Consider the following 26,997-nt stretch of genomic DNA (forward strand, 5'->3'; position numbering starts at 1 on the left):
TCAGGTTTGCTGCTTTTTCTGACCAATTTATATGCCTCTTCCTTGGATTTAACACTTTCCCTAATTTTCTTTTGTTAGCCACGGTTGAGCCACTTTCCCTTTTTTTTAAAATTCTTACGCCACACAGGGATGTACAATTGTTGTTCATCCATGTGATATTTAAATGCCCACTATTGCCTATCCACCGTCAACCCTTTCAGTATCATTCGCCAGTCTATCCGAGCCAATTCACGTCTCCTACCATCGAAGTTTCCTTTCTTTAAGTTCAGGACCCTAGTCTCTGAATTAACTGTGTCACTCTCCATCTTAATGAAGAATTCTACCATATTACGGTCACTCTTCCCCAAGGGGCCACACATGACCAGGTTGCTAATTAATCCTCTCTTGTTACACAAGACCCCCCAGTCTAGGATGGCCTGCTCTCTAATTGGTTCCTTGACACATTGATCCAGAAAACCATCCCTTATACACCCCAAGGAAATCCTCCTTCACAATATTGCTACCAGTTTGGTTAGCCCAATCAATATGTAGATTAAAGTCACCCATGATAACTGCTGTACCCTTATTGCACGTGTCCCTAATTTCCTGTTTGATGCCATCCCTAACCTCCCTACTACTGTGGTGGTCTGTACACATCTTCCACTAATGTTTTCTGCCCTTTGGTGTTTTGCAGCTCTACCCATATAGATTCCACATCATCCAAGCTAATGTCCTTCCTTACTATTGCATTAATCTCCTCTTTAACCAGTAATGCTACTCCACCTCCTTTTCCTGCCTGTCTGTCCTTCCTGAATATTGAATACCCCTGGATGTTGCGTTCCCAGCCTTGGTTACCCTGGAGCCATGTCTCTGTAATCCCAATTACATCATATCCGTTAACAGCTATCTGCGCAGTCAATTCATCCACCTTATTATGAATACTGCTCGCATTGAGACTCGGAGCCTTCAGGCTTGTTTTTTTTTAAACACTTTGTCCTTTTAGAATTTTGTTGTAATGTGGCCTTTTTTGATTTTTGCCCTTGATTTCTCTGCCCTCCACACTTTCTTTTCTCCTTCCTACCTTTTGCTTCTGCCCCCTTTTTACTTCCCTCTGCCTCCCTGCATAGATTCTCATCCATCTGCCATTTTTTAGTTTAAACCCTCCCCAACAGCACTAGCAAACACTCCACCTGGGACATCGGTTCCGGTTCTGCCCAGGTGCAGACCGTTCGGTTTGTACTGGTCCCACCTCCCCCAGAACCGGTTCCAATGACCCAGGAATTTGAATCCCTCCACCTTGCCACGTATTCCTCTGAGCTATCCTGCAATTCCTACTCTGACTAGCACACGACACTGGTAACAATCCTGAGATTACTACCTTTTGAGGTCTTTCTTTTTAATTTAACTCCTAGCTCCCTAAATTCAGCTTGTAGGACCTCATCCCATTTTTTACCTAGATGTACCACGACAGCTGGCTGTTCACCCTCCCGCATCAGAATGCGCTGCAGCCGCTCCGAGACATCCTTGACCCTTGCACCAGGGAGGCAACATACCATCCTGGAGTCTCATTTGTGACTGCAGAAACGCCTATCTATTCCCCTTACAATAGAATCCCCTACCACTATAGCTCTCCCACTCTTTTTCCTGCCCTCCTGTGCAGCAGAGCCACCCATGGTGCCATGAACTTGGCTGCTGCTGCCTTCCCCTGATGAGTCATCTTCCCCAACAGTACCCAAAACGGTATATCTGTTTTGGAGGGAGGTGACTGCAGGGGACCTCTGCATTACCTGCCTTCCCTTTCTCTTCCTGATGGTCACCCGTTCCCTATCTGGCTGTAACCTTCACCTGCGGTGTGACTAACTCACTAAATGTGCTATTCACGACATCCTCAGCATTGCGGGTGCTCCAAAGTGAATCCATGCGCAGCTCCATGCCACAATGCGGTCTGTCAGGAGCTGCAGCTGGATACACTTCCTGCACATCTTGTCAGGAACACGACGTGTCCCTGATTTCCCGCATGACATGGGTCTGGGCTCTCCTGCCATGACTTAACCCTTAAATTAACCTAATTGGTAACAACACCAAATGTTTCTTACTGATGATAAAAATATAAAGAAAAAAGAAAAACTACTCACCAATCGACCAGCCAATCACTTACCCGCTTGGCTGTGACGTCACACTCGATTTCTTTCTACTTCTTTTTTGCCTTTTGAACCTGAACCTGCTCTCCGTCTGTTGAGCTGCTCTCCTGACTGCTGCCCTTTTATGGGCCTCGCTCTCCCTCTGTTAAAATAAGATGTGAAAGAAGCGGCATTCAAATCCAGTCTTCAGTGGAGACTGTGACCTCAACGCGGTGCCTTAGACTGTTCGGCCATCCTGATTTTACACTAAACATTGGGAAGACCAAAACCATCCTCTTTGGTCTCGGCCACAAGCTCTGCACTCTTGCCACCGATTACATCACCCTCCCTGGCTATTATTTCAGGAGTAACCAAACTATTGCAACCTTGCATCCCATTCAACCCTGACTGGAGCTTCTGGACCCATATCCTCAACATCACACTTCTACCTGTAATGTAGGCTGCCCCTTTCTCAGCCCTTCCACTGCTGAAACTCTCATTCATGCCTTTGTCCCCTCCAAAGTTGAAAATCCAATACTCTCTTGCTCAGACTTCCATGCTCCACCTTCTAGTGAACTTCAGCTCATCCAAAACTCTGTTGCCTGAATTCGTTCTTGCCCCAAGTCCTGTTTACCAATGCCCCTGTCCTTGCTGACCTACATTGGCTCCTGATCCCCTAATGTTTGTGTGTTTTAATTCTGTCTCTGGCCTTACATTTATCCCCCGTCCCGCCCCGTCCCCACGTTTCCCTACCATGCCTTCAAATACCTAGGCATGTAAACACATATTTACTGAGAGAGTGCGGGAGAGATCCGAAACAGCTGACGAACCCAGCAAGGCTCCTCATTGACATTTTGGAGGTTTGTCTCTTGCCCGGCCAAATGGACAGCCTGGCCGACGGGTGGAAGGGAACACCAGCGGCAGGAGACCACAGCTAGGACCCTTGCGGATTGGGAAGAGCGGCTAATGATTGGACAGGGGAGGCTGGTAATTGGGGCTGGACAGGGGAAGGCTAGAGATTAGGGCTGGAAGAAGCCATAGGCTTCCTTGAGGGGCCCTGGTGATGTAATCCTACTCCTGGCCCACAGTGAGTGCTGAAAGAGCTGCTAACCCTGGGAGCCTGCAGCTCCCGCCTCCCTTTCATTGCCGAATTTCCCGACCCCGGGAAAATCTGTACAGCAGCAGTAAATTTCAAATCGGGCACCCAACTGGACTGTGGAAGCCTGATTTTAAATATGTTGATTAAGTGTCACCTCTCCCCCCCCCCCCCCCCCCGCCCCCCCTCTCCTCGGACACCTGGATATCTGCTGCCGTGACGGGTTGGGCTTATGATGTGTGTTTCCCTTTTAAATCCTCCCCTCCCCCTCCCCCCCCCCAAACCTTCTGCCAATCATTGGGGGGGGGGGGGGGGTGGGGGTGGGAGTAATATTGAGGCCCTGGTCCTCACACTTTGTTGATCCCTGCCCAAGTCTCTTTAACTCACTCTCCTTTTTAATATCCTCCTTAAAACCCACTTCTTTGGCCACGCCATTTGGCATGCCTCCAAATATATCCTTCTATTGCTTGGCATCCATTTATTTCTGATTATGCCTCTGAAAAGCCTTGGGACATTTTTCTACTTTAAGGCCCTATATAAATGGAAGTGGTTTTTGTGTCAGCCTTAATTCAATGCTCAAATCTGCAGGCCCCAGCAGCCCAACCAAGATAGTGTGGCTTCAGGCTATTTGGTTCGGCGCAGTTGGCATTGCAGCTGAGCTGGAGGGTTAAGTACAGTTTCTCTCGCAGTGGTCACTAGGTAATGATCGATGGCAAGAAACTTGTTTTGTTTTCCTTTCCGTGTCATGGGCACAGAATCAAAATGTACTTAGGCCAGCTGCTAGAATCTGCCAAATCAGCACAAATTGGGATTAAACCTGTAGTTCAGGACAGCAAGGTTTGGAAGCCATGATGAGTAGGAAAGGACAAGACAAGAGTGGCTCATAAAGTAGCTGTAATTAGGTAGAAATAATAGGTTCTGCTTATATTGTAGTGGGGAATTAAAGGAGGTAGGACAATTGACATATTTAACTTGTACCTTCTTCCTTCAGGTTGGCCAATAGATCTATTAGCTTATATCCCTTGAGTTAAAGTTAAACAGTAATCTAATTGAGATGTTTAAAATGATAAAGGGATTCGATAAGGTAGATACAGATAAATTACTTCCTCTGGTGGGAAATCCAAAACTAGAGGGCATAATCTTAAAATTAGAACTATTTGGGAGTGAAATCAGGAAGCACCTTTTCACGTAAAGGGTAATGGAAATCTGGAACTTGCTCTCCAAAAAGCTGTGGATTCCAGATCAATTAAAAATGTCCAAGACAGATCAATAGATTTTTGTTAGGTAAGGGTGTCCAGGGATATGGAGCAAAGGCGGGTAAATGAAGTTGAGTTACAGATCAGCCACGATCTAATTGAATGTCAGTTATAGGCTCGAGGGGTTAAATGACCTACTCCTGTTCCGATGTTCCTCAGTATAGTTCAGGTGTCGCCAACTATGACTTCAATGTTCCACTCAGTGGGCTCAGAATGCAAAAAAATATATAATTCAACTATTATTACTTTTGACCAACTTCTTATATTTGATTTTCAAGTAAGGTTCTTCAAACATCTGTTGATTTCTGGTAAAGGTAAACTGCTGATTGAACATTTTGGTTAACCAGATTAAAAAATTGCTGGTTTTTGAGTTTGGAGAAGCTGAATTTAAATACTAGGCTAGAATGCCAGTAGTTTAAAAGAGGAGCATTTGGTTGCATTCGGCATCCCCCTCCCCAAAAATGTGTAATTTGAACACCCAGTTCATTTCATTTGGTGTTGGCTTCCCCATTTATTTAAAAAAAAGGAATGTCAAAGGCCAAAGCTCATAGTGTGACTCGTCACCAAAGTTGGAAAGTGTAAAATAGAAGACGAGGTAAACCAGAAAGTTATGATTAGATGTCTCAGTGTTTGAGCTTGAAATACATGAAGATTGTGAAGGAGGAAAAACCGAGAGAGTTAGAGTTCAACATCTTTGATATTAGGAAAGAACGAGTTGGAGTAGGAGACACAAGGATGTAAGAAGTGTCTTTAGAACTTATAATGGCCAACAGAACAAAGTCCTGAAGAGTACGAACAATAGTATTGGAGAGAGGGGAAAAACTGACGGGCTTTTTCTTGTCATAGAATGATACAGCACAGATTGGGCCATTTGGCCCATCATGCCTGGGCCAGCTCTTTGAAAGAGCTATCCAATTAGTCCCACTCCCCTGCTCTTTCCCCATAGCCCTGTCATTTTTTCCTTTCAAGAATTTATCCAATTCCCTTTTGAAAGCTACTATTTGAATCTGCTTCCACCACCCTTTCAAGTGGTCCAGATCACAACAACTCGCTGTGTTTTAGATCTATCATGCCACTGCTTCTTTAGCCATTCACCCTAAATCTGTGTCCTCTGGTTGCTGACCCTTCTGCCACTGGAAACCATTTCTCCTTATTTCCTCTATCAAAACCGTTCATGATTTTGAATACCTCTATCAAATCTCCTCTTAACCTTCTCTGCTCGAAGGAGAACAATCCCAGCTTCTCTAGTCTCTCTAAAAGTCCCTCATCCCTGGTACCATTCTAAGACCTTCTCCAAGGTCTTAACATCCTTCCTTAAAATGTTGTGCCTATAATTGAACATAATACTCCAACTGAGGACTTTTGAAAGTTCATATACACAACATCAACTGCTCTATCCTCATCCACCCTCTCTATTACTTCAGCAAAGAATGCGATCAAGTTAGTCAAACTTGAGTTGGGTTTAACAAATGTGTGCGGAATTTCATTCATTAGCCCATACTTTTCCAAATGCCAATTAATTGTGTCCTGGATTATTTTCCCCACCACTGACGTTGGGCTGACTGACCTGTAGTTGCTGGTTTTATCCCTCTTCCCCCTTTTTTTAAACAGGGCTATTATATATGCAGTCTTCTGGCACCACCCCCATATCGAAGGAGGATTGGAAGATTGTTGCCAGAGGCTCTGCAATTTCCACCCTTGCATCCCTACTGGACCAGGCGACTTTTCTACTTTGAGGACTGCCAACCTTTTAAGTATCTCCTCTTTATTTTTATCCTATCCAATATCGCTACTACCTCTCCCTTTACTGCTACATTGGCAGCATTCTCTTCTCTAGTGAAGACACAAGCAAAGCACTCATTCGGTTCCTCAGCCATGCCCTGTGGCTCTGCAATAAGATCTATCCTTTTTCTATTTTATATGTTTTTAAAAAAAAAACTTTTGATTCCCTTTTTTATATTGGCCGCTATTTTATTCTCATACATTTGGCCCTTCTTATTCCCCTTTTTAGATCTCCTCTGTACTTCCTATATTCAGCTTAGTTCTCTATTGTATTATGAACCTTACATTTGACATTCGCCTTCCTTTTCTGTCTCATTTTAATCTGGCTAGAATCGTGTTGGATACAGTCGTCCTCTCTAACTTTAGTGCAAGGTTGATATAGCCAAAAATACAGGGGAGAAAACACTTAATAAAAAAAATTGAAAAAATAAAAAATCAGAAAACATTCACAATAACCGTAAGGAATGAATCGCTGAAATTTTTTTTTTAAACTTCAGTTTACCTTTTTTTATAGGTCTTACTTACCGATTGTTTTTTAGGCTGCAACGCCTGCTTTTTCCATGCGTTTTTTGACTGGAGTATGGATTTGCCAAACGGCCAAATTTAGACGTTGCTATTTTTAACATGGCGATCCGGAAAATGGCGATATTTTGAAAACACTATTCTTAAACTTTGGCCAATTTTGTGAAGAATATTTTAAGGACTAAACAGTTTTAACATGAAAAAATCGCATTAAAACGTGTGTTAGGCTGGCTAATTTCTTGCCCTATTATCTTGTCATCCAAGGAGCTCGTGCTTTGGATGTAATCCAGAGATTGTGGTCCTGCTCTTTAATTTCCTCCCGAGTGCCTGAAACTCTTGCGTGCAGGACTTCAACCCTTTTCTTTCCTATGTCATTTGGTTCCCACATGGACCATGACTTCTGGCTGTTCCTGTTCCCCTCTCCTCCCCCCTCCCCCCCACACACAAACACACACACACACTTTACTGTTTTAATTTAATTTTTATTTGTTTACCTTGTTAATTTCTGTTTATGGATGGGGAGCAGTCCCTGAACTTTTATTGGCAGCCCCCACAATCTCTTCCCCCCCCCCAGGGGGAAGTGCCTGATATTTCCTCGTGGGGTATTCTTTACCCAAGTGCCCAAATTTCCACTTACCATAAAATTAGGATGCTTTCATGTTGGTCACATGTTTGTACTTTGGTCCAGGTGGCGGAAACAGACTTGCACGTGTCTGTTAGAAATTCCTCTATTTCTAAACACACCAATTTTCTTGTAACTTACTTAATAGATATGATTTTATTCAAAATAGATATTTAGTGTGCAAGTGGAAAATCTATTGATGGATGAGTTCTGTAAAATTTGTCTCTAAGCCAACTCTACTCAGACACTTGTAGAATTATACATCACAGCAGGAAGCCATTTGGCCCATAATGCCAGTCCAAAGAGCAGAAAACGCTGGTGGGAGTTGTGCACAGGCCACCAAATAGTAGTAGAGAGGTTGGGGACAGCATCAAACAAGAAATAAGGGATGTGTGCAGTAAAGGTACAGCAGTTATCATGGGCGACTTGAATTTAAATATAGATTGGGCTAACCAAACTGGCAGCAATGCGGTGGAGGAGGATTTCCTGGAGTGTATTAGAGATGGTTTTCTTGACCACTATGTCGAAGTACCAACTAGAGAGCTGGCCATCCTAAACTGGGTGATGTGTAACGAGAAGGGACTAATTAGCAATCTTGTTGTGCGAGGCCCATTGGGGAAGAGTGACCATAATATGATAGAACTCTTTATTAAGATGGAGAGTGACACAGTTAATTCAGAAACTAGGGTCCTAAACGTAAGGAAAGCTAACTTCGACAGCATGCGATGCGAATTGGCTAGAATAGACTGGCAAATGTTACTTAAAGGGTTGACGGTGGATAGGCAATGGCAAACATTTATAGATCACATGGATGAACTTCAACAGTTGTACATCCGTGTCTGGAGTAAAAATAAAACCGGGAAGATGGCTCAACCGTGGCTAACAAGGGAAATTAAGGATAGTGTTCGATCCAAGGAAGAGGCATATAAATTGGCCAGAAAAAGCAGCAAACTTGAGGACTGGGAGAAATTTAGAATTCAGCAGAGGAGGACAAAGGGTTTAATTAGGAGGGGGAAAATAGAGTACGAGAGCTTGCCAGGAACATAAAAACTGACTGCAATCTATAGATATGTGAAGAGAAAAAGATTAGTGAAGACGAGCGTAAGTCCCTTGCAGTCGGACTCCGGTGAATTTATAATGGGGAACAAAGAAACGGGCAGACCAATTGAACAAATACTTTGGTTCTGTCTTCACGAAGGAAGACACAAATGACCTTCCGGATGTACTAGGGGACCGAGGGTCTAGTGAGAAGAGGAACTGATGGATATCCTTATTAGGTGGGAAATTGTGTTGGGGAAATTGATGGGATTGAAGGCCGATAAATCCCCGGGGCCTGATTGTCTGTATCCCAGAGTACTTAAGGAGGTGGACCTAGAAATAGTGGATGCATTGGTGATCATTTTCCAACAGTCTATCGACTCTGGATCAGTTCCTATGGACTGGAGGGTAGCTAATGTAACGCCACTTTTTAAAAAAGGAGGGAGAGAGAAAACGAGGAATTATAGACTGGTTAGTCTGACATCAGTAGTGGTAAAATGTTGGAGTCAATTATTAAGGATGAAATAGCAGCGCTTTTGGAGAGCAGTGACAGGATCGGTCCAAGTCAGCATGGATTTGTGAAAGGAAAATCATGCTTGTCAAATCTTCTGGAATTTTTTGAGGATGTACGTAGTAGAGTAGACAAGGGAGAACCAGTGGATGTGGTGTATTTGGACTTTCAAAAGGCATTTGACAAGGTCCCACATAAGAGATTGGTGTGCAAAATCAAAGCACATGGTATTGGGGTAATGTACTGGCGTGGATAGAGAATTGGTTGGCAGACAGAAAGCAGAGAGTCGGGATAAATGGGTCCTTTTTGGACTGGGAGGCAGTGACTAGTGGAGTGTTACAGGGCTCAGTGCTGGGACCCCAGCTCTTTACATTATACATTAATGATTTGGATGAAGGAATTGAGTGCAATATCTCCAAGTTTGCAGATGACACTAAACTGGGTGGTGGTGTGAGCTGTGAGAAGGATGCTAAGAGGCTGCAGGGTGATTTGGACAGGTTGGGTGAGTGGGCAAATGCATGGCAGATGCAGTATAATGTGGATAAATGTGAGGTTATCCACTTTGGTGGCAGAAACACGAGGGCAGAGTATTATCTGACTGGTGGCAGATTAGGAAAAGGGGAGGTGCAACGAGACCTGGGTGTCATGGTTCATCAGTCATTGAAAGTTGGCATGCAGGTGCAGCAGGCTGGTGAAGAAGGCAAATGGCATGTTGGCCTTCATAGCTAGGGGATTTGAATACAGGAGCCAGGGAGGTCTTACTGCAGTTGTACAGGGCCTTGGTGAGGCCTCACCTGGAATATTGTGTTCAGTTTTGGTCTCCAAATCTGAGGAAGGATGTTCTTGCTATTGAGGGAGTGCAGCGAAGGTTCACCAGACTGATTCCAGGGATCGCTGGACTGACATATGAGGAGAGACTGGATCAACTGGGCCTTTATACACTGTAGTTTGGAAGGATGAGAGGGAATCTCATAGAAACGTATAAGATTCTGACGGGACGGGACAGGTTAGATGTGGGAAGAATGTTCCCGATGTTGGGGAAGTCCAGAACCAGGGGACACAGTCTTAGAATAAGTGGTCGGCCATTTAGGACTGAGATGAGGAGGAACTTCTTCACTCAGTTGTTAACCTGTGGAATTCCCTACCGCAGAGAGTCGTTGATGCCAGTTCATTGGATATATTCATGAGGGAGTTAGATATAGCCCTTACGGCTAAAGGGGTATGGAGAGGAAAGGGGTACTGAGGTGAATGATCAGCCATGATCATATTGAATGGTGGTGCAGTCTCGAAGGGCCGAATGGCCTACTCCTGCACCTATTTTTCTATGTTTCTATGGCTCTTTCAAAGAACTTTCCAATAAATCCCAATCCCCAGCTCTCTTCCTCCCTGGGTCAGTCAATGTTTTCTTTTTAAGTATATATCCAGTTCCCTTTTCAAAGTTACTATTGAATCTGCTTCCACCACCCTTTCAGGCAGTGCATTCCACATCATCATAATTTGCTGTGTTTATAAAAAAAAATCCTCTCACCCTGCCCCTTTTACCAGTTACCTTGAATATCTCTTCTCTGGTTACTGGCCCTCCTGCCAGTGGAAACTGTTTCTCCCTACATACTCTTATCAAAACTCCCCAGAATTTTGAACACCTCTTTCAAATCTCCACTTAACTTTTTCAGTTCTAAGGAGAACTACCCGAGCTTCTCTAGTCTTTTCACATAACTGAAGTTCCTCATCCCTGGTACCATTCTGGCAAATCTCCTCTGCGCCCTCTTTTAAGGCCTTGACGTCCTTCTTGAAATGTGATTCCCAGAATTGGACACGAGCTCTAATCAGTGATTTATAAAGGTTTACTGTAACTTTTTTGCTTTTGTCCTCTATGCCTCTATTTATTTTATTTATTTATTTATTTATTTATGAAATCAAGGCTTTAATAGTTTTATCAACTTGGCCTGCCAGCCTCAAAGATTTGTGTGTTTTTTTTTAATTGTGCTATTTAGTTTATATTGCATCTCCTCATTTTTCCTTCTAAAATGCATCACTTCACACTTCTCTGCAATAAATTCTATCTGCCACGTGTCTGCCCATTTCACCAGTCGGTCTATGTCCTTCTGAAGTCTGCTACTATCCTCCTCACTTCCAAGCATTGCGTCACCTGCAAATTATTCACTCGACACCAAATCCAGGTCATTAACGTACATCAAAAAGAGCAGTGGTCCTAATACTGATTCTTGTTGAACTACACTGCACACTTCCCTTCAGTCTGAAAAACAACTGTTCACCACCACTCTGTCGTCACTGCCCCTTAATTTCATGGGCTTTAATTTCGCTAACAGGTCTATTATGCAGTACTTTGTCAAGTGCCTTGCGATTGTCTATATAAACATCAACTACATTACTTTCATCAACCCTCTCCTTTATTTAATTATTGTTTACTGCATTTCTGAGTTTCGTGTCATCTGCAAACTTTGAAATTATGCCCTGTAAACTCAAGTCTAGGTCATTAATATATATTGAAAGTAGCAATGCTCCTAATACTAACACCTGGGGAACACCACTGCATACTTCTCTCCAGTCTGGGAAAAACAACTGTTCACCACTACTCTCTGCTTTCTATTCCTTAGCCACTTTTGTATCCCCGCTACCACTGTCCCTTTAATCTCATGGGCTTTAATTTTGCTAACAAGTCTATTATGTAGTACTTTATCAAATGCCTTTTGAAAGTTCATATACACATCAACTGCTCTCCCTCATCCACCCTCTCCATTACTTCATCAAAGAACGTGATCAAGTTTGTCAAACATGAGTTGGCTTTAACAAATTCATGTGGAATTTCATTTATTAGCCCATACTTTCCCCACCACCGACGTATGGCTGACTGGCTGGTATACTTGGTTTATATCGCTCCTTTTTGAATAGGGGTGTAACACTTGCTACCCTCCAGACCTATGGCACCACTCCCATATCCAAGGAGATTGAAAAATTGTGACCAAAGACTCTGTTATTTATACCCATACCTCTTTCAGTAACCCATCTGGACCAGGTGACTTTTCTACTTTGAGGACTGCCGAGCTTTAAGTACCTCCTCTAACTATTTTTATCCTATCAAATTTCTCTATCCCCTCCTCCTTTACTGTGGCATTGGCAGCATCTTCTTTAGTGAAGACAGATGCACAGTACTCATTTAGTACCTCAGCCATGTTCTCTGCCTCTACAAGAGGATCTCCATTTTTGTCCCTAAATAGTTCTCATCATCATAGGCTGTTCCTCGAATCGAGGATGACTTGCTTCCACGCTAAAAAGGGATGAGTTCACAGATGTTTCAATGAAGGATCTAATATTCCAGGTCCCGAACTACATCTTGAAGGGTGGAAGATGCCTGTGCATGGATTTTTTTTTTAAACCTGTGGTGACCGTTGCACACCAGCCACCACATGGGACTAAATGGTCCTATCCTTCCCTTGACTCTCATTTTTTTTACTTTTTATTTGTTTATAAAATACTTTATGTATGTTGTATGTTCCCTTGTATGTTACCTGTTAATCTTTTCTCATACATTCTTTTTGCCTCACTTATTTTCTTTTTCAGTTCTCTCTGCAATTTCTGCATTCTACTTGACTCAACTATATTATGGACCTGACATTTATCAGAAGGCTCCTTTTTCTGTTTCATTTTGATCACTTTATCTTTAGTCATCTAGAGAGCCCTTCGTTTCCCCTCATAGGAATATGTCTAATCTGTACCAAGCTATATCCTCCAAGGCCATCCGTTGCTCCTTTACTGTTTTACCTGATAATCTTTGTTTCCATTCTACATGGGTCAGATCCCTTTCAACTCACTAAAATGAGCCCTCATCCAGTTCATGATTATTCCTTGTCTTTTTCCATAACTGCTCTAAACCTAATATTGTGATCTCTGTTTTCCAAATGCTCTCCCACTGAAATTTGCTCCACTTAATTTCCCAGAATTTCCAGAAAGCATTCCTCCTTTCTCCTTGGTGGAAACCTACTGATCAAGAAAGTTCTCCAGTACATATTTCAGGAATTTCTCTCCCTCCTTTCCCATTACCCTTTTTATTCTCCAGCCTATTTTAGTATAATTGAAGTCCACCATCACCACTACTTTATTGTTTCTACATCTTTCCATAATTTGCTTCTGGATTTTCCCCTCCATCTCCTTCCCACTATAATATACGGACATGCTTATTTGTACTGCCAAAATACCCTTTGTCTATAATTGTTCTCCCTGAAGGATAAGCCACACCCTGAAGTTTCACTGGAATGTGTAACCTGGAACCATGCAGTCCTCTCGCGCTCTTCCCCCACCCATCCCAAGTCTCGTGCTCTCCCCACCCCAGCGCCAGGGTGGGGGAGGGAAAGAGAGTTGGGGCCTCAGATCCTGCTTCTCGGCATCATGTGGAGGGAATGATTCGGGCTGGGAGGGGAGGCGGGGGTGCGGAGGACATAACAAGAAATAGCAGGAGTAGGCCACCTGGCCCCTCGAGCCTGCTCCGCCATTTAATAAGATCATGGCTGATCTGATCATGGACTCAGCTCCACTTCCCTGCCCGCTCCCCATAACCCTTTTATTCCCATATCGCTCAGCTTGACAGGGGCAGGGCTTGTCACATGTCTGTCAAAAAAATTGCAATACGGGCAGGGGTGGGGGGGGGGGGGGGGGGCGCGGGGGGCTGTCAGTCCAAAACAAAGTGCAGTACAAATAGTTACATCGATAATATATAGGGTGATCTATAGTATACACCCAGCAGCTAACAGCTCAGCTTAACTTTAATGCAATAGATTCTGGGCTAGTATTTCCTAACAATTCGCCAGCACCTAATTGCTGCTAAAAAGACCACTAAGATTTTCAAGATTATTGCCGGCAAAACCTCCCCCCACCCCCCCCCCCCCCAAAATCCATCCAGTGAAAAAAATGGGTGTTGCACCCCGATTCCCGACGAAAAAGGTGAATTTTGGGTCGATTGGTCGGTTCTTAAAGAAAATGGGTGATAATTTAATAAATTTACTAAAGATTTACCCCGAGGCTGCAGGTTGGGCCTAGGAGAAGAAAAACACTAAACATATATATTTTTTAAATAACATCATAAAATCATAAACATTCTCAGGAACCTTTTAACTTAAATCACCAACAGAATTTAAAAATAATTAGTAAAAAAACAATTACTTGCCTTTTTCTTGCAGAGCTACTCACCTACTGCCCAGCTCCGCTGATTCTCGTGAGCGTTTTTTTATACTTGCCTACAGCTCGCCGCTGAGCGTAACTCAGCTGGGCAATTTCTCGCCAACCCGGTTATCGCCGAGAAACGGGATGGTGAGCCACTGCAAATTCTAGCCCCAAGTCTTTGAACCCTCAGGGCTGTAACAGTACCTTTGGTCAATACTGCTCCCCCCTTTTTCTTTTCTTTCCCAGTTCTCCTGAATACATTGTAGCCAGGAACTTTTAATTCCCATTCCTGCCCTTGTTCGAGCCAGCTTTCCGTTATTACCATGATATTATAACCCCATGTGGCAACTTGCAGCTCACCAACCTTATTCGTTATGCTCCATGCATTGTTGCACATGCAATCCAACCTAACTTGCATTGCTCACCTGTCTGATCGCTTTTATTTCTGGAGTACACTTTAGTCTAAAGCTGTTTATCTGTCCTAGACGTCTATGCCCCTCATTTCTCATCTGTAATGCTTCATCTTCGTTACCCTCCTTGTTCCAAACTTTTGTAGCTGCAGATTTAAAACCTGATGTTAAAATTTTACGGTCTATATTAAGACATCATGCTGCGCTGGTTTCAAGGTTTCAATTATTTTGAGACTCGAAGTATTGGAGCTGCTAATAAATCCCTGTTTACAATGGAACTCAGATTCAGTATGGATTTTAATTTGAAATATAAAATGTTCAATTACTGCCCATTGACAAATTAGATTTGCGCAAACATTGGATGTTCAAAATATGTTTGGTTAAGTATCACATAATAGACTTGTTAGCAAAATTAAAGCTCATGGAATCAAAGTGGCAGTATGGAAACAGAATTAGCTAAGGGACAGAAAGCAGAGTGTGTAGTGGTGAATGGTTATTTTTCAGACTGGAGGGAAGTATACCGTGGTGTTCCCCAGGGATCGGTATTGGGACCGCTGCTCTTTTTGATATATATTCATGACCTGGACTTGGGTATATAGGGCATTATTTCAAAGTTTGTAGATGACTCGAAACTCAGAAATGTAGTAAACCATGAAGAGGATAATAACAGATTTCAGGAGGACATAAATGTAGCAGATGAAATTTAATGCAAAGAAGTGTGAAATGTTACATTTTGGTAGGTAGAATGAGGAGAGGCAATATAAACTAAATAGGAAAATTTTAAAGTGGGTACAGAAACAGATCTGGGAATGTGTGTACACAAAACTTTGAAGGTGGCAGGACAAGTTGAGAAGCCTGTTAAAAAGCAAATAGGATCCTTGGCTTTATTTCTAGAAGCATGGAATACAAAAGCATGGAAGTTATGCTAAACCTTTATTAAACACTGGTTAGGCCTCAGCTAGAGTATAGTGTTCAATTCTGGGCACCACACATTAGGAAGGATGTCAGTGCCTTAGAAAGGGTGCAGAAGACATTTTCCAGTGACTAGGGACTTTAGTTATGTGAAGAGCCTGGAGACACTGGGGTGGTTCTTCTTAGAGCAGGTTAAGAAGAGATTTAATAGAGGTGTTCAAAATCATGAACGGTTTTGATTGAGTGAATAAGGAAAAAAGGTTTCCAGTGGCAGAATGGTCAGTAACCAGAGGACACAGACTTAAAGTGATTGGCAAAAGAACTAGAGGCGACATGAGGAAAAAAACATTTACGCAGAAAGTGATCTTAAATGGAGTGCACTTAAACGGAATGTTAAAATTGGGAATTTGGAGTGTGAATTTGGAGCAGAACCGGAAGGAGGTGCTGCTTTGTGTTCGTTAAATATTTTAATTTAATCTACCTATAACTTAAACTAGATCAAGTAATTGGTTTAAAATCTAAATCTAAACTATCAGCTAAGTTAATTAATTACATAAACTTCAATTAATTAAATAAATAAAACCAGGTTATATAGGGATTGCAGTGCAGATGGTGTGCCGCAACGGCAGCATGTGGGTGTTTATGGAGAGCAGTGAGATCCCAAGCAACCACATCTGCGGTCAGTGTCTGCAACTCTCAACCTCCTAGGATAATCTCTGGATTACTCCCTGAGCTGTGCACTATTTGGCATAGGGTCAAGCAGATCAGAGACTTAAATATGTGGCTCAAAGAGTGGTGTGTGAGGAAGGGATTTTGACTCATGAGGCACTGGCACCAGTATTGGGGGGAAAGAGGGAGCTGTTCACAGATGGAGCACGCCCCGACAGAAGTGTCCTGGTGAATCGAATAACTAGGGCTGTAGATAGAGCTTTAAAGTAAAAAGTGGGTGGAGGGGTCAGGTGAGGGAAAATTTAGAAATCTAAAGAGAAAAGTCAAGGCAATAAAGCAATGTAGCGATTTGAGTTTAAAAATTAATGTGGCAGGAAGGGACAAAATGTAATGCTAATAGTGCATCAGCAAATAAGATCAAAGCAGGAAATAATGGTAAAACAATTAAAGGCTCCTTATCTGAATGCACAAAGCATTCGTAACAAGATAGATGAACTAGTGATGCAAATAGAGATAAATAGGTTTGATTTTATAGCCATTACAGAGACTTGGTAGCAAGGTGATCAAGATTGGGAACTAAATATTCCAGGGTACTTGATGTTTTGAAAAGACAGGCTGAATGGAACAACGTGGGGGGAGGGGAGGCGATGGGGTAGCACTGATAAAGGATGACATAAGAACAGTAGTGAGAAAGGATCTTGGCTTGAAAGATCAGGAAATAGTCAGATTGGCTGGAAATAAGAAATAACAAGGGGCAGGAAACACTGGTGGGATTAGTTTTATAGGCCCCGAACAGTAGCTATACCATTGGACAGAGTCTTCAAGAAATAATAGGAGCTTGTAACAGAGCTTATGCAATAATCATGGGGAACTTCAATCTTATTATAGACTGGACAAATCAAATTGGCAAAGGTAATCTGGAGGGCATGTTCATGGAATGCATTCGAGACAATTTTCTAGAACTCTGCGCCATGGAACCAACCGGGGAACAGGCTATTTTAGATCTTGTATTGTGTAATGAGACAGGGTTAATTAGTAATCTCATAGTAAAGGATCATAGAATCATAGAATTTTACAGCACAGAAGGAGGCCATTCTGCCCATCGTATCTGTGCCAGCCGCAAAAAAGCTATCCAGCCTAATCCCACTTTCCAACTCTTAGGCCCCAAGTTTCCACACGATAAAAAACGGGCGCCCCTCCGAGCTGGGCGCCCGTTTTTCGCGCCGGAAAAAAACCGCGCGATTCTGGAGTACCCTGCAGTTCCATGTCTGCTTGGCGTGGCGCCCAGGGGGGCGGAGCCTACCACTCGTGCCGATTTAATAAGTGGGAGGGGGCGGGTACCATTTAAATTAGTTTTTTTCCTGCCGGCAACCCTGCGCGTGCGCGTTGGAGCGTTCGCGCACACGCAGTATGAAGGAAACATTGGCACTCGGCCATTTTTGTAGTTCTTTGTAGCTGTTTAATTTTTGAACATTTTTTAATAAAAGCACATTGCCATCAGCACTGAGGCTTCTTGCAGCAGTGAGAAGGCTGCAGGAAGCCTCAAAGTTGAGGCAGCTGTTTCCCGACAGCCCCCCCCCCCTCCGCGGGAACGAACAGTTGCCCCCCCCCCCCCCCCCCCGCCGCGGGAACTTGAGGCTTCCTGCAGCATTCTCCGTGGATGAAGCACTTTCACGCAGGTAGGAAGATGGTTTATTTAATCTTTTCTTTGCTTATAAATTTTTATTCAGGTTGGATTTATTTGTATAAGTATAAATAAGGATTTATTGTAGAATTTAATGACTTCCCTCCCCCCCCCCCCCCCCCACCTCGTTCTGGACGCCTAATTTGTAACCTGCGCCTGATTTTTTAATGTGTAGACAAGGTTTTTTCAGTTCTACAAAAATCTTCACTTGCTCCATTCTAAGTTAGTTTGGAGTACGTTTTCACTGTGGAAACTTTGAAATCAGGCGTCAGTGGCCGGACACGCCCCCTTTTGAAGAAAAAATTCTGTTGCAAAGTAAAACTGTTCTAACTGACTAGAACTGCAGAAAAAAAAATGTGGAGAATTGCGATTTCTAAGATAGTCCGTTCTCCACCAGTTGCTCCTAAAAATCAGGCGCAAATCATGTGGAAACTTGGGCCCTATGTCTGTAGCCTTGTTGGGCAGAGTGATCATAATGATAGAATTTCACATTAAGTTTGAGAGCGACATATTTAAGTTCGAAACTAGAGTCTTAAACTTAAGTAAAGCCAATTACATAGGTACGAGGTGCAAGTTGGCTAAGGTAGATTGCGAAAATGGGTTAAAAGGTAGGACAGTAGATAAGTAGGGGCAAACTTTTTAAAGAAATATTTAAAATTCTCAACAAATATACATTCGATTTTGAGAAATAGAAACCCCATCCGTGGCTAACTAAAGAAGGATAGCATTAGATTAAAAGAAGAGGCTTATAATGTTGTGAAGAACAGTAGTAAGCCTGAGGATTGGGAGAAATTTAGAAATCAGCAAAGGATGACCAAAAAATGGATTAAAACAGTAGAAAATAGAATACAAGATTAAATTAACAGGAAATATAAAAACATATTTAAGAGCTTCTACAAGTATATAAAAATGAAGAGTAGCGACGGTATACTTTGGTCCACTAGAGGCTGAGACAGGTTAAATTATAATCAGTGATTCCTGGCAACGACATGAAGCCACGCCGTGGCTTTCTGCGCAGCGCGTGTGCAGTCCGGGTAATAGGGAATAAGGAAGTGGCAGAGACATTAAACAAATACTTTGTATCTATATTCACAGTAGAAGATACAAAAAGCATACCAAAAATAGTGAGAACCGAAGTGCTAATGAGAGCGAGGAACTTAAACTACATTAAGATTAATAGAGGAAAAAATACTTGAGAAACTAATGGGATTAAAAGCTGACAAATCCCCTGGATCTGATGACCTACATCCAAAGGTTCTGAAATAGGTGACTGCAGAGATAGTGGATGCATTGGTTTTGATCTTCCAAAATTCCCTAGATTCTAACGGTCCCAGCAGCAAATGTAATGCCACTGTTCAAGAAAGGAGAGAACAAGAAAACAGGGAACAGCAGGCCAGTTAGCCTAACATCAGTCATCGGGAAAATGCAGGATTTATTATTAAGGTGATGGTAACAGGACACTAAGAAAATCATCATGATTAGGCAGAGTCAACATAGTTTTAAGAACAGGAAATAGTGTTTAACAAATTTATTAGAGATTTTTGAGGATGTAACTAGCAGAGTAGATCAAGGGGAACCAGCGGATGCGGTATATTTGAATTTCCAAAAGACATTCGATAAGGTGCTACATAAAAGGTTGCTATGCAAGATAAGGACTCATGGTTGGGGTAATATATTAGCATGGATAGAAGATTGGTCAATGAACAGAAAACAGTAGGAATAAACAGGTCTTTTTCAGGTTGGAAGGCTGTAACTAGTGGGGTGCTGCAGGATCAGTGCTTAGGCCTCAGCCAATGTTCGCTTTAAAAATGTTTTTGCCCCCCCCCCCCCCCCCCAAAGTTTGCTGATGATGCAAAGCTAGGTGGGAAAGTAAGCTGTGAGGAGGACAAAAAGAATCTGAAAAAGGATATAGACTGGTTAAGTGAGTGAGCAATAAGGTGGCAGATGGAGTATATGTAGGGAAATAAGAGGTTATTCACTTTGGTAGGAAGAATAGAATAACAGAATATTTTTTAAATGGTTAGAAATGTTGGTGGTCAGAGATGTGGGTGTCTTCATACAAGAAATACAGCAAGTTAGCATGCAGGTACAGGAAGCAATTAGGAAGGCAAATGGCATTTTGCCCTTTATTGACAAGGGGGTTGGGTTACAAGAGTAAGGAATTCTTGCTACAATTGTACCGGGCTTTGGTGAGACCACACCTGGAGTACTGTGCACAGTTTTGGTCTCCTTATCTAAGGAAGGATATACTTGCCTTGGAGGTGATGCATAGCAGGTTCACTAGATTGATTCATATGATGAGAGATTGAATAGAATGGGCCTTTGCTCTCTGAAGTTTAGAAGAATGAGGTGATCTCATTGAAATGTATAAGATTCTGAGGAGCTTGATGGGGTAGATGCTGAGAGGTTGTTTTTCCTATCTGGAGAATCTAGAACTAGTCTCCGGTTAAGTGGTCAGCCATTTAGGACTGGGATAAGGAGGAATTTATTCACTCAGGGTTGTGAATCTTTGGAATTTTCTACTCCAGTGGACTGTGGATGCTTTATCCATGGTAATATCTTAACCCAAACCCAACGAGCTCATATCTTGCGTATGGCACCTTATCGAATGCCTTTTGGAAAGCCAAATATACTGCATCTACTGGTTTCCCTTGTCTACCCTGATAGTTACATCCTCAAAATACTCAAAGTTGTCAAACACTATTTCCCTTTCATAAAACCTTGTCCGCCTTGAATATACTCTGTCATGGAGTATATTCAAGGCTGAGAGAGATTTTTGGACTCTTGGGGAATCAAGGGATATGGGGATTGGGCGGGAAAGTGAAGTTGAGGTCAAAGTCCTGCCATGAATGGCGAAATAGGCTCGAGGGGCCATATGGCCTACTCCTGCTTCTATTTTTCTTAAGTTCTTATGAGTTGTTGTGATTTGAAATGCTTTGCCTGAAAGGATGGTGGAAGCAAATGCAATAGTAACTTTGAAAAGGGAATTGGATAAGTACTTGAAGGGGAAAAAAATGTACAGGGCTATGGGGAAAGAACAAGTGACAGGGACTAATTGGATAGTTCTACCAAAGAGCTGTCACAGGCACAATGGGCCAAATGGCCTCCTTCTGGAGTGTATCATTCTAAATTTTGTTTCTGCAGCTATAGTGCTCAGAATCATGCTATTTTTTTAGGCTAAAATTATACAGTACCTCACTGCAAATTTGAACCACTGAGATAGCATCCTGGAGAGAACTTTAGTGTATTCAAGAATTGGATCACAACCTACTCTTGAATGGAAGTAGTTGTTTTCCTGCTGCTCTAGGGTTTCAAGTAATGTATGAACTGAGCTGGCTTACTTGTATACTTCTCACATTAGGGCAGCACAGAACATTAAGGATTTGGATATTTGCTGAGTCTTTTAATGTTCAGGATACTGGTAGGTGTAGAAAATCATTAAATAATAGACCTTTAACCGCAAAGTCCAAATTGACAGGAACCTGCAATTCTCATTTAAAAACACTGGGCATTGAAGAGGCCCCGTAAACACATGTGCCTAAACCCAGCACTTGCGATCGTGCGCCTCCCTGGGAGAAGGGCCTTCGTGGATGGAGATTTGGGCTATTTGCCCAGTGAATGTCCTTAAAACTCTTTATATTTAAAACCCTGTCCAGTAAGGTAAGTTTATTTTTAACCCTATTAAAACCTATTTTAAAAAATTCTAAAAAATGTTTTTTTCTAAAACATTTAATTTAATTCAATTTCAATTAATTTTAAATGTGTGAGGTGTTTTTTTTTCATTGATTGTTTCATACATAACATAAGAGTGACTACACTTCAAAAAAAGTACTCCATTGGCTGTAAAGCGCTTTGAGACGTCCTGTGGTCATGAAAGGCGCTATGTAAATTCAAGTCTTTTATAGTAATGGGAGATCTGTACAAATGGAACTCACCATTACGATCAATAAGAATACTCTGCGTTCATTATTGGTCCAGGCCCACGTGATCCCAGGATGCCCGTATGCTCCTGAGATGCATGAGCCTCTGCTGGGCTGCGCATCTAGGCCTCGGAGCAACGTGTTCGTTCCTCTGCGACCACATAGAAACATAGAAAATAGGTGCAGGGGTATGCCATTTGAGCCTGCACCACCATTCAATAAGTTCATGGCTGATCATTCACCTCAGTTCCCCTTTCCTGCTTCCTCTCCATACCCCTGATCCCCTTAGTCGTAAGGGCCATATCTAACTTTCTCTTGAATATATCTAACGAACTGGCATCAACAACTCTCTGCGGTAGAGAATTCCACAGGTTAACAATTCTGAGTGAAGAAGTTTCTCCTCATCTCGGTCCTAAATGGCTTACCCCTTATCCTTAGACTGTGACCCCTGGTCTGGACTTCCTCAACATCGGGAACATTCTTCCTGCATCTAACCTGTCCCGTCAGAATTTTATGTTTCTATGAGATCCCCTCTCATTCTTATAAACTCCAGTGAATACAGGCCCAGTCGATCCAGTCTCTCCTCATATGTCGGTCCTACTATCCTGGCAATCAGTCTGGTGAACCTTTGCTGCACTCCCTCAACAATAGCAAGAACGCCCTTCCTCAGATTAGGAGACCAAAACTGAGCATAATATTCCAGGTGAGGCCTCACCAAGGCCCTGTACAACTGCATTAAGACCTCCCTGTTCCTATACTCAAAACCCCGAGCTATGAAGGCCAACATGCCATTTGCTGCCTTCACCGCCTGCTGTACCTGCATGCCAACCTTCAATGACTGATGAACCATGACACCCAGGTCTCGTTGCACCTCCCCTTTTCCTAATCTGCTGCCATTCAGATAATAATCTGCCTTCATGTTTTTGCCAAAGTGGATAACCTCACATTTATCCACATTATACTGTATCTGCCATGCATTTGCCCACTCACCTAACCTGTCCAAGTCACCCTGCAGCTTCTTAACAGCCTCCTCACAGCTCACACCACCATCCAGTTTAGTGTCCTCTGTAAACTTGGAGATATTACACTCAATTCCTTCACCTAAATCATCAAAATTTGAAAAAATATTTCAGTCGAAGGCATCCGACCGCAGGAAGCCTCCAAACGCAATTTACATTATGCAAAACTATTTCTAATAGAAGCAGTTGTGCTTCTCTTGGCTTCTAGTGATGTGGAATATTCTTTTGTTCGTGGATTCTAGAGCACTGGTGTAAATCGATAAACTGCAATGTGTACACAGTTGAAAGTTTAGTTTTCAGACTGCAAGTTTTTCTTAATGGCTAAGGAAGGTCTGCACTGCCAATTGTGTAAAAGTGGCTAGTTAGAAAAGATAGTAATCAACTGCTTTCTTGCTGCCATGGCAATGATGCCTCCAGTGACATGTCTCATGGGGTATCACTCCACAGCTGGATGCACTCATCCTATCAACTTGCAGAGCTTCTGCCAAAATCAGCTGCCAGCAGCAATGTGTAAGGCAAGTCAAGCTTATGAGCATTGGAGTCACCTTGGGTTGTAATTCAATGATCTTAATGTCTAAAATTGTTTGTGCAGAAAACAACAATGCAAACTTGATTGAATGAAGAAACTTAAGAATGATGTTGTTACAGGTACATGGGCATTGGGCTTTCTGCTCAAGGTGTCAACATGAACAGATTACCAGGTAGGTGCTTCATTTTAGATTGTATGTTAAAGGATCTGAATGTATAAACACTTGCAAAGCTAAAAGGAAAATAGGAACACTGGAAACTTGAAATATTTATAGCACGTCAGCATCTGAAAACAGACAGAAGAGAAGAGATGAAACCTGAAGATTGCTCCTAATGTTCTTTTGGCTTATTGCTTCAACTCCTCTTTCTCTTCTTCTGACCTTTCCATCGTTTGGCCTCAAGCGCTGCTCCAACCAAGCTCAAACTGCAGGAATCAGGCCATGGATGAGGTTCCCACAAAAGGCAGGCAGGGGTCTAATTAACATACGCACATCGCAGTCTGTTGTCATCATCGACACTGCAACTTAAATTTAGTAGCGCGTGAACGGAAGGCCTGTCCTGTGGAATTCCCTGCAACTGATCCAAGGTGGGAGCTGCTAGTTCCCTAAGGAAGGTGGCTATTTTAGCACTTGCTGTGGGCCAGGAGGAGCTCACCCTAGGCTGCTTAAGGAAGCCTTCATCTCTTTCTCCTTTTGATTATCAGGAGAAGCTGTTTCAAACTAGTTTTGTTGTTGCAGATCAGTATGTCTCAACATGGCATTACAAGTAGTGTGTCATTATGCTCTTATGATTAATCTGCCAAATTTATAATGTATCAAAATGAGAGATACTTTTTTCAAATTATTGAAAAGCCCTAGAAACTCTTCTGTCCTTCCCCTTTTGGAAGTGGGCGAATTGCAACAGCTATGGCTGTACTTTCCAGGATACTTGTGGCATGACCCACTTTCCCTACAGCTCGTTGTTGTCACTGTACCATAGTAAGCTTAACATGTAGTTATATCTGACCCAAAGACTGCATGTTATTTATCTTAAGCAGTTACGGAGATCATTTTGTTTTTCCATTTCCGTATGGTATATCCAGAGTATTGGGGTAGTTTTGGAGTGCAAAACGTAATCTGTTTGAGTGCTCTTAATTTTACAAGAAGTATTGTTACAAGCATGTTACTGAAACTATATGGTTCATAAAAATTATAACCTATGGATTGATCTGTTTACAGTGTCTTATTGTGTTGATTCTGTTGCAACATAAAAATGCATCTAAGCAATCTGCAACAGAGTAACAGAAGACATTGCCTGCTTCCAAGTGCTAATTGTTTTTCAAGATGCTGATGAACCTAATGTGTTTCCAGCACTTTGAAAACCTTACAAATCTGCAGTAAAAACGGTTTTATTTTCCATCTGTTAGTAGAGATGCAGGAGAATGTTACACAGGATCTTTATCTTTTTTCTTGATGAGAACCTCTCTTCTCCTTTAAGACCTTTGTTAAAATCCGTCTCTTTGGCCCTTACCCCTTCTTCTATCTCCTCCTTTGGTTCCAGTTTGAATATTATCTGATTACGCTTCTGTGAAGTGTCTTGGGACAATTTTTATGCTGAAGGCGCTAATATAAATGCAAGTTATTGTAAACATGGAGACTGCAGTCAGGTATGTTTGCTCTGATTACCACCCCAGTCATGTATCTGTACACCGTTCCTTCAACTTTTTCCATTTATAAAATCTTATATCCCACATCTATAATGGAAACTTTTGTAACTATCATATTGTAATTACACCCTCCAGCCAGTTGAAAACTACACTTGGTCTTGTCTCCTATTTTCCAGCAGTAAGAAAAGCTTAATATTGTTTGTCTTTTTATGTCTTGAGCTCAGAACCTCTTTGCCTATCCATCTCCCTCTTCATCAGAATGTCTAATGTCTTGAGCTCAGAATTACAAACTTGGGGTGGCGGTGGTGGAGCTCAAGGGAATGATAGTTGTCTTCTGTGAGAATTGATAGGAACAACCGTCTTTCATAGAAATTGGCATAATTAGTTATGTAGGCCTTATTATTCATTAACTCAGTCATTTGAAATCTGTTGTGAAACTGCCATACTTTGGAGTATGTACTGCATTTTCATGTTCAGTATTATTTCTAAATAAAGAAATGTTTAATGTTTATGTGCAACTTTCTGTTTTAGGCTGGGATAAGCATTCATATGGTTACCATGGGGATGATGGCCATTCATTCTGTTCCTCTGGGACTGGACAGCCCTATGGACCAACCTTTACAACTGGGGATGTAATTGGATGCTGTGTAAATCTGATCAATAATACGTGTTTCTACACAAAGAATGGTCACAGTTTAGGTATGAATTTACATGGATGAAGCTGATCAATGTAAAATGATTAACATGATAAAATTATTGGAATGGAAATGAATTGTGTTTTTTCCATCTTTACGTTTTAAGCACAGTTCAAGAATTTATCCGAGTTCAGGAACTATAATTCTGATTCTTGGAGATAAGCGTTTCTGTCTATACATTGAACAAGTGTTTTGGACATGGTGTGAAGCAATGTTTAAAACTGAAATAAAAACTCATTTTGTGGAGCTGTATTAGTGCAATGGAAGAGCGTAGGTCTATACCGTTGTTTTACTTGGACTTCCATAAAGGAAGAAGTTTATGGGTTGTTACAGATCCAGATAAAATGAATAAGTCTCACTCGTAGTCTTGTGCAAGTAAGCAATGAGAGCTGCCAGTACCATTCCTTACCTATTGATAAAATAAAGCATGTGTGATGGGACAGCTTTTTGTAATCTTTATTTTATTTCCCCCTCCCCCAAAAAAACAACGTAGCCTTTGAATGCTTGGCTTTGGTGAGACCAAATCAAAATGTTTCTTTGATCTGGTGAGCATTTATTCTTGAAGCCTCATTTTGGAGTCGGTGAGCTAAGTGAGTTGAAAAGCATCACTTTTTTAATCTTTTTTTTTTACCACTTGCTAAAATATGCTTAACCCACCTAGAGTGAGCCCTTTCTCAACTTGTTCATTTAAACCAAATGGGTTTTATGAGGGATAGGTACTCTACAATTTGTAGATTTCCCCCCCCTTCCCCACAGTTATTGTAATGTCATGCAAGGTTTGGGCAGATTTTATCCATTCATGGTATATCTTGTGTAGAACTTAAAGGTATTGTAGTCCCTTGCAATGAGAATTTGGGGACGTATGGTGACCCTCTTATGATATGTATGGGAATGGTGTAATGGATTATAGGATCTTCCTCCCATGCTAGGGTTTTAAACCCATGACATTTGACCTAACCAGCTGGACCAGTCTGCTGGGCTGTTGGGTTGTAGAATTGGACCAAATCTACTGCCATTTCCAAGCAAGGCTACTTTCTCTACCTTTTTTGAAGCTAAAAGGAATTGAAATGGTCAGGATTCATGCAGTACTGATATTAAACTTACTCAGTGTGATTGATTTACGGTGGTCACAGAATAATGAACATTATCTCAGAATTCGATCCTTAAAGTACCTGTAAAAATCCCAGTACTAAAAACTTAGGGCCACAATTTGCAGACTCCCTGACTGTGCTCTCTCAGTACACTGTCTTAATCCATTTTGAAGGCCCTGCAACTTCGGGTTTCTGCATGCGCCTACACATGCGCAAAATCCGGAACTAGCAATCTGTCATAGTACGCCTTGATAGATCATCCGAACCGCATGGAAAATGAGTATTGATGGCAGAGTTGGGCTATTTGCCCAACAACAGCC

At 42.1% G+C, this 26,997-nt stretch overlaps 1 protein-coding gene across 1 annotated transcript in view; it reads left to right on the forward strand.

Annotated features, from left to right (window-relative positions):
• Positions 1 to 26,997, forward strand: part of LOC139264081 (ran-binding protein 9-like) — a 192,622-nt gene that overhangs the window by 124,970 nt on the left and 40,655 nt on the right. The window contains exons 10-11 of the mRNA XM_070880174.1: positions 23,367 to 23,419; positions 25,423 to 25,590. Coding sequence (XP_070736275.1) covers positions 23,367 to 23,419; positions 25,423 to 25,590 — 221 coding nt within the window. The remainder of the gene's footprint in view (positions 1 to 23,366; positions 23,420 to 25,422; positions 25,591 to 26,997) is intronic.

The sequence above is a fragment of the Pristiophorus japonicus genome, chromosome 5 (assembly GCF_044704955.1).
Source record: "Pristiophorus japonicus isolate sPriJap1 chromosome 5, sPriJap1.hap1, whole genome shotgun sequence".
Lineage (NCBI taxonomy): Eukaryota > Metazoa > Chordata > Chondrichthyes > Pristiophoridae > Pristiophorus > Pristiophorus japonicus.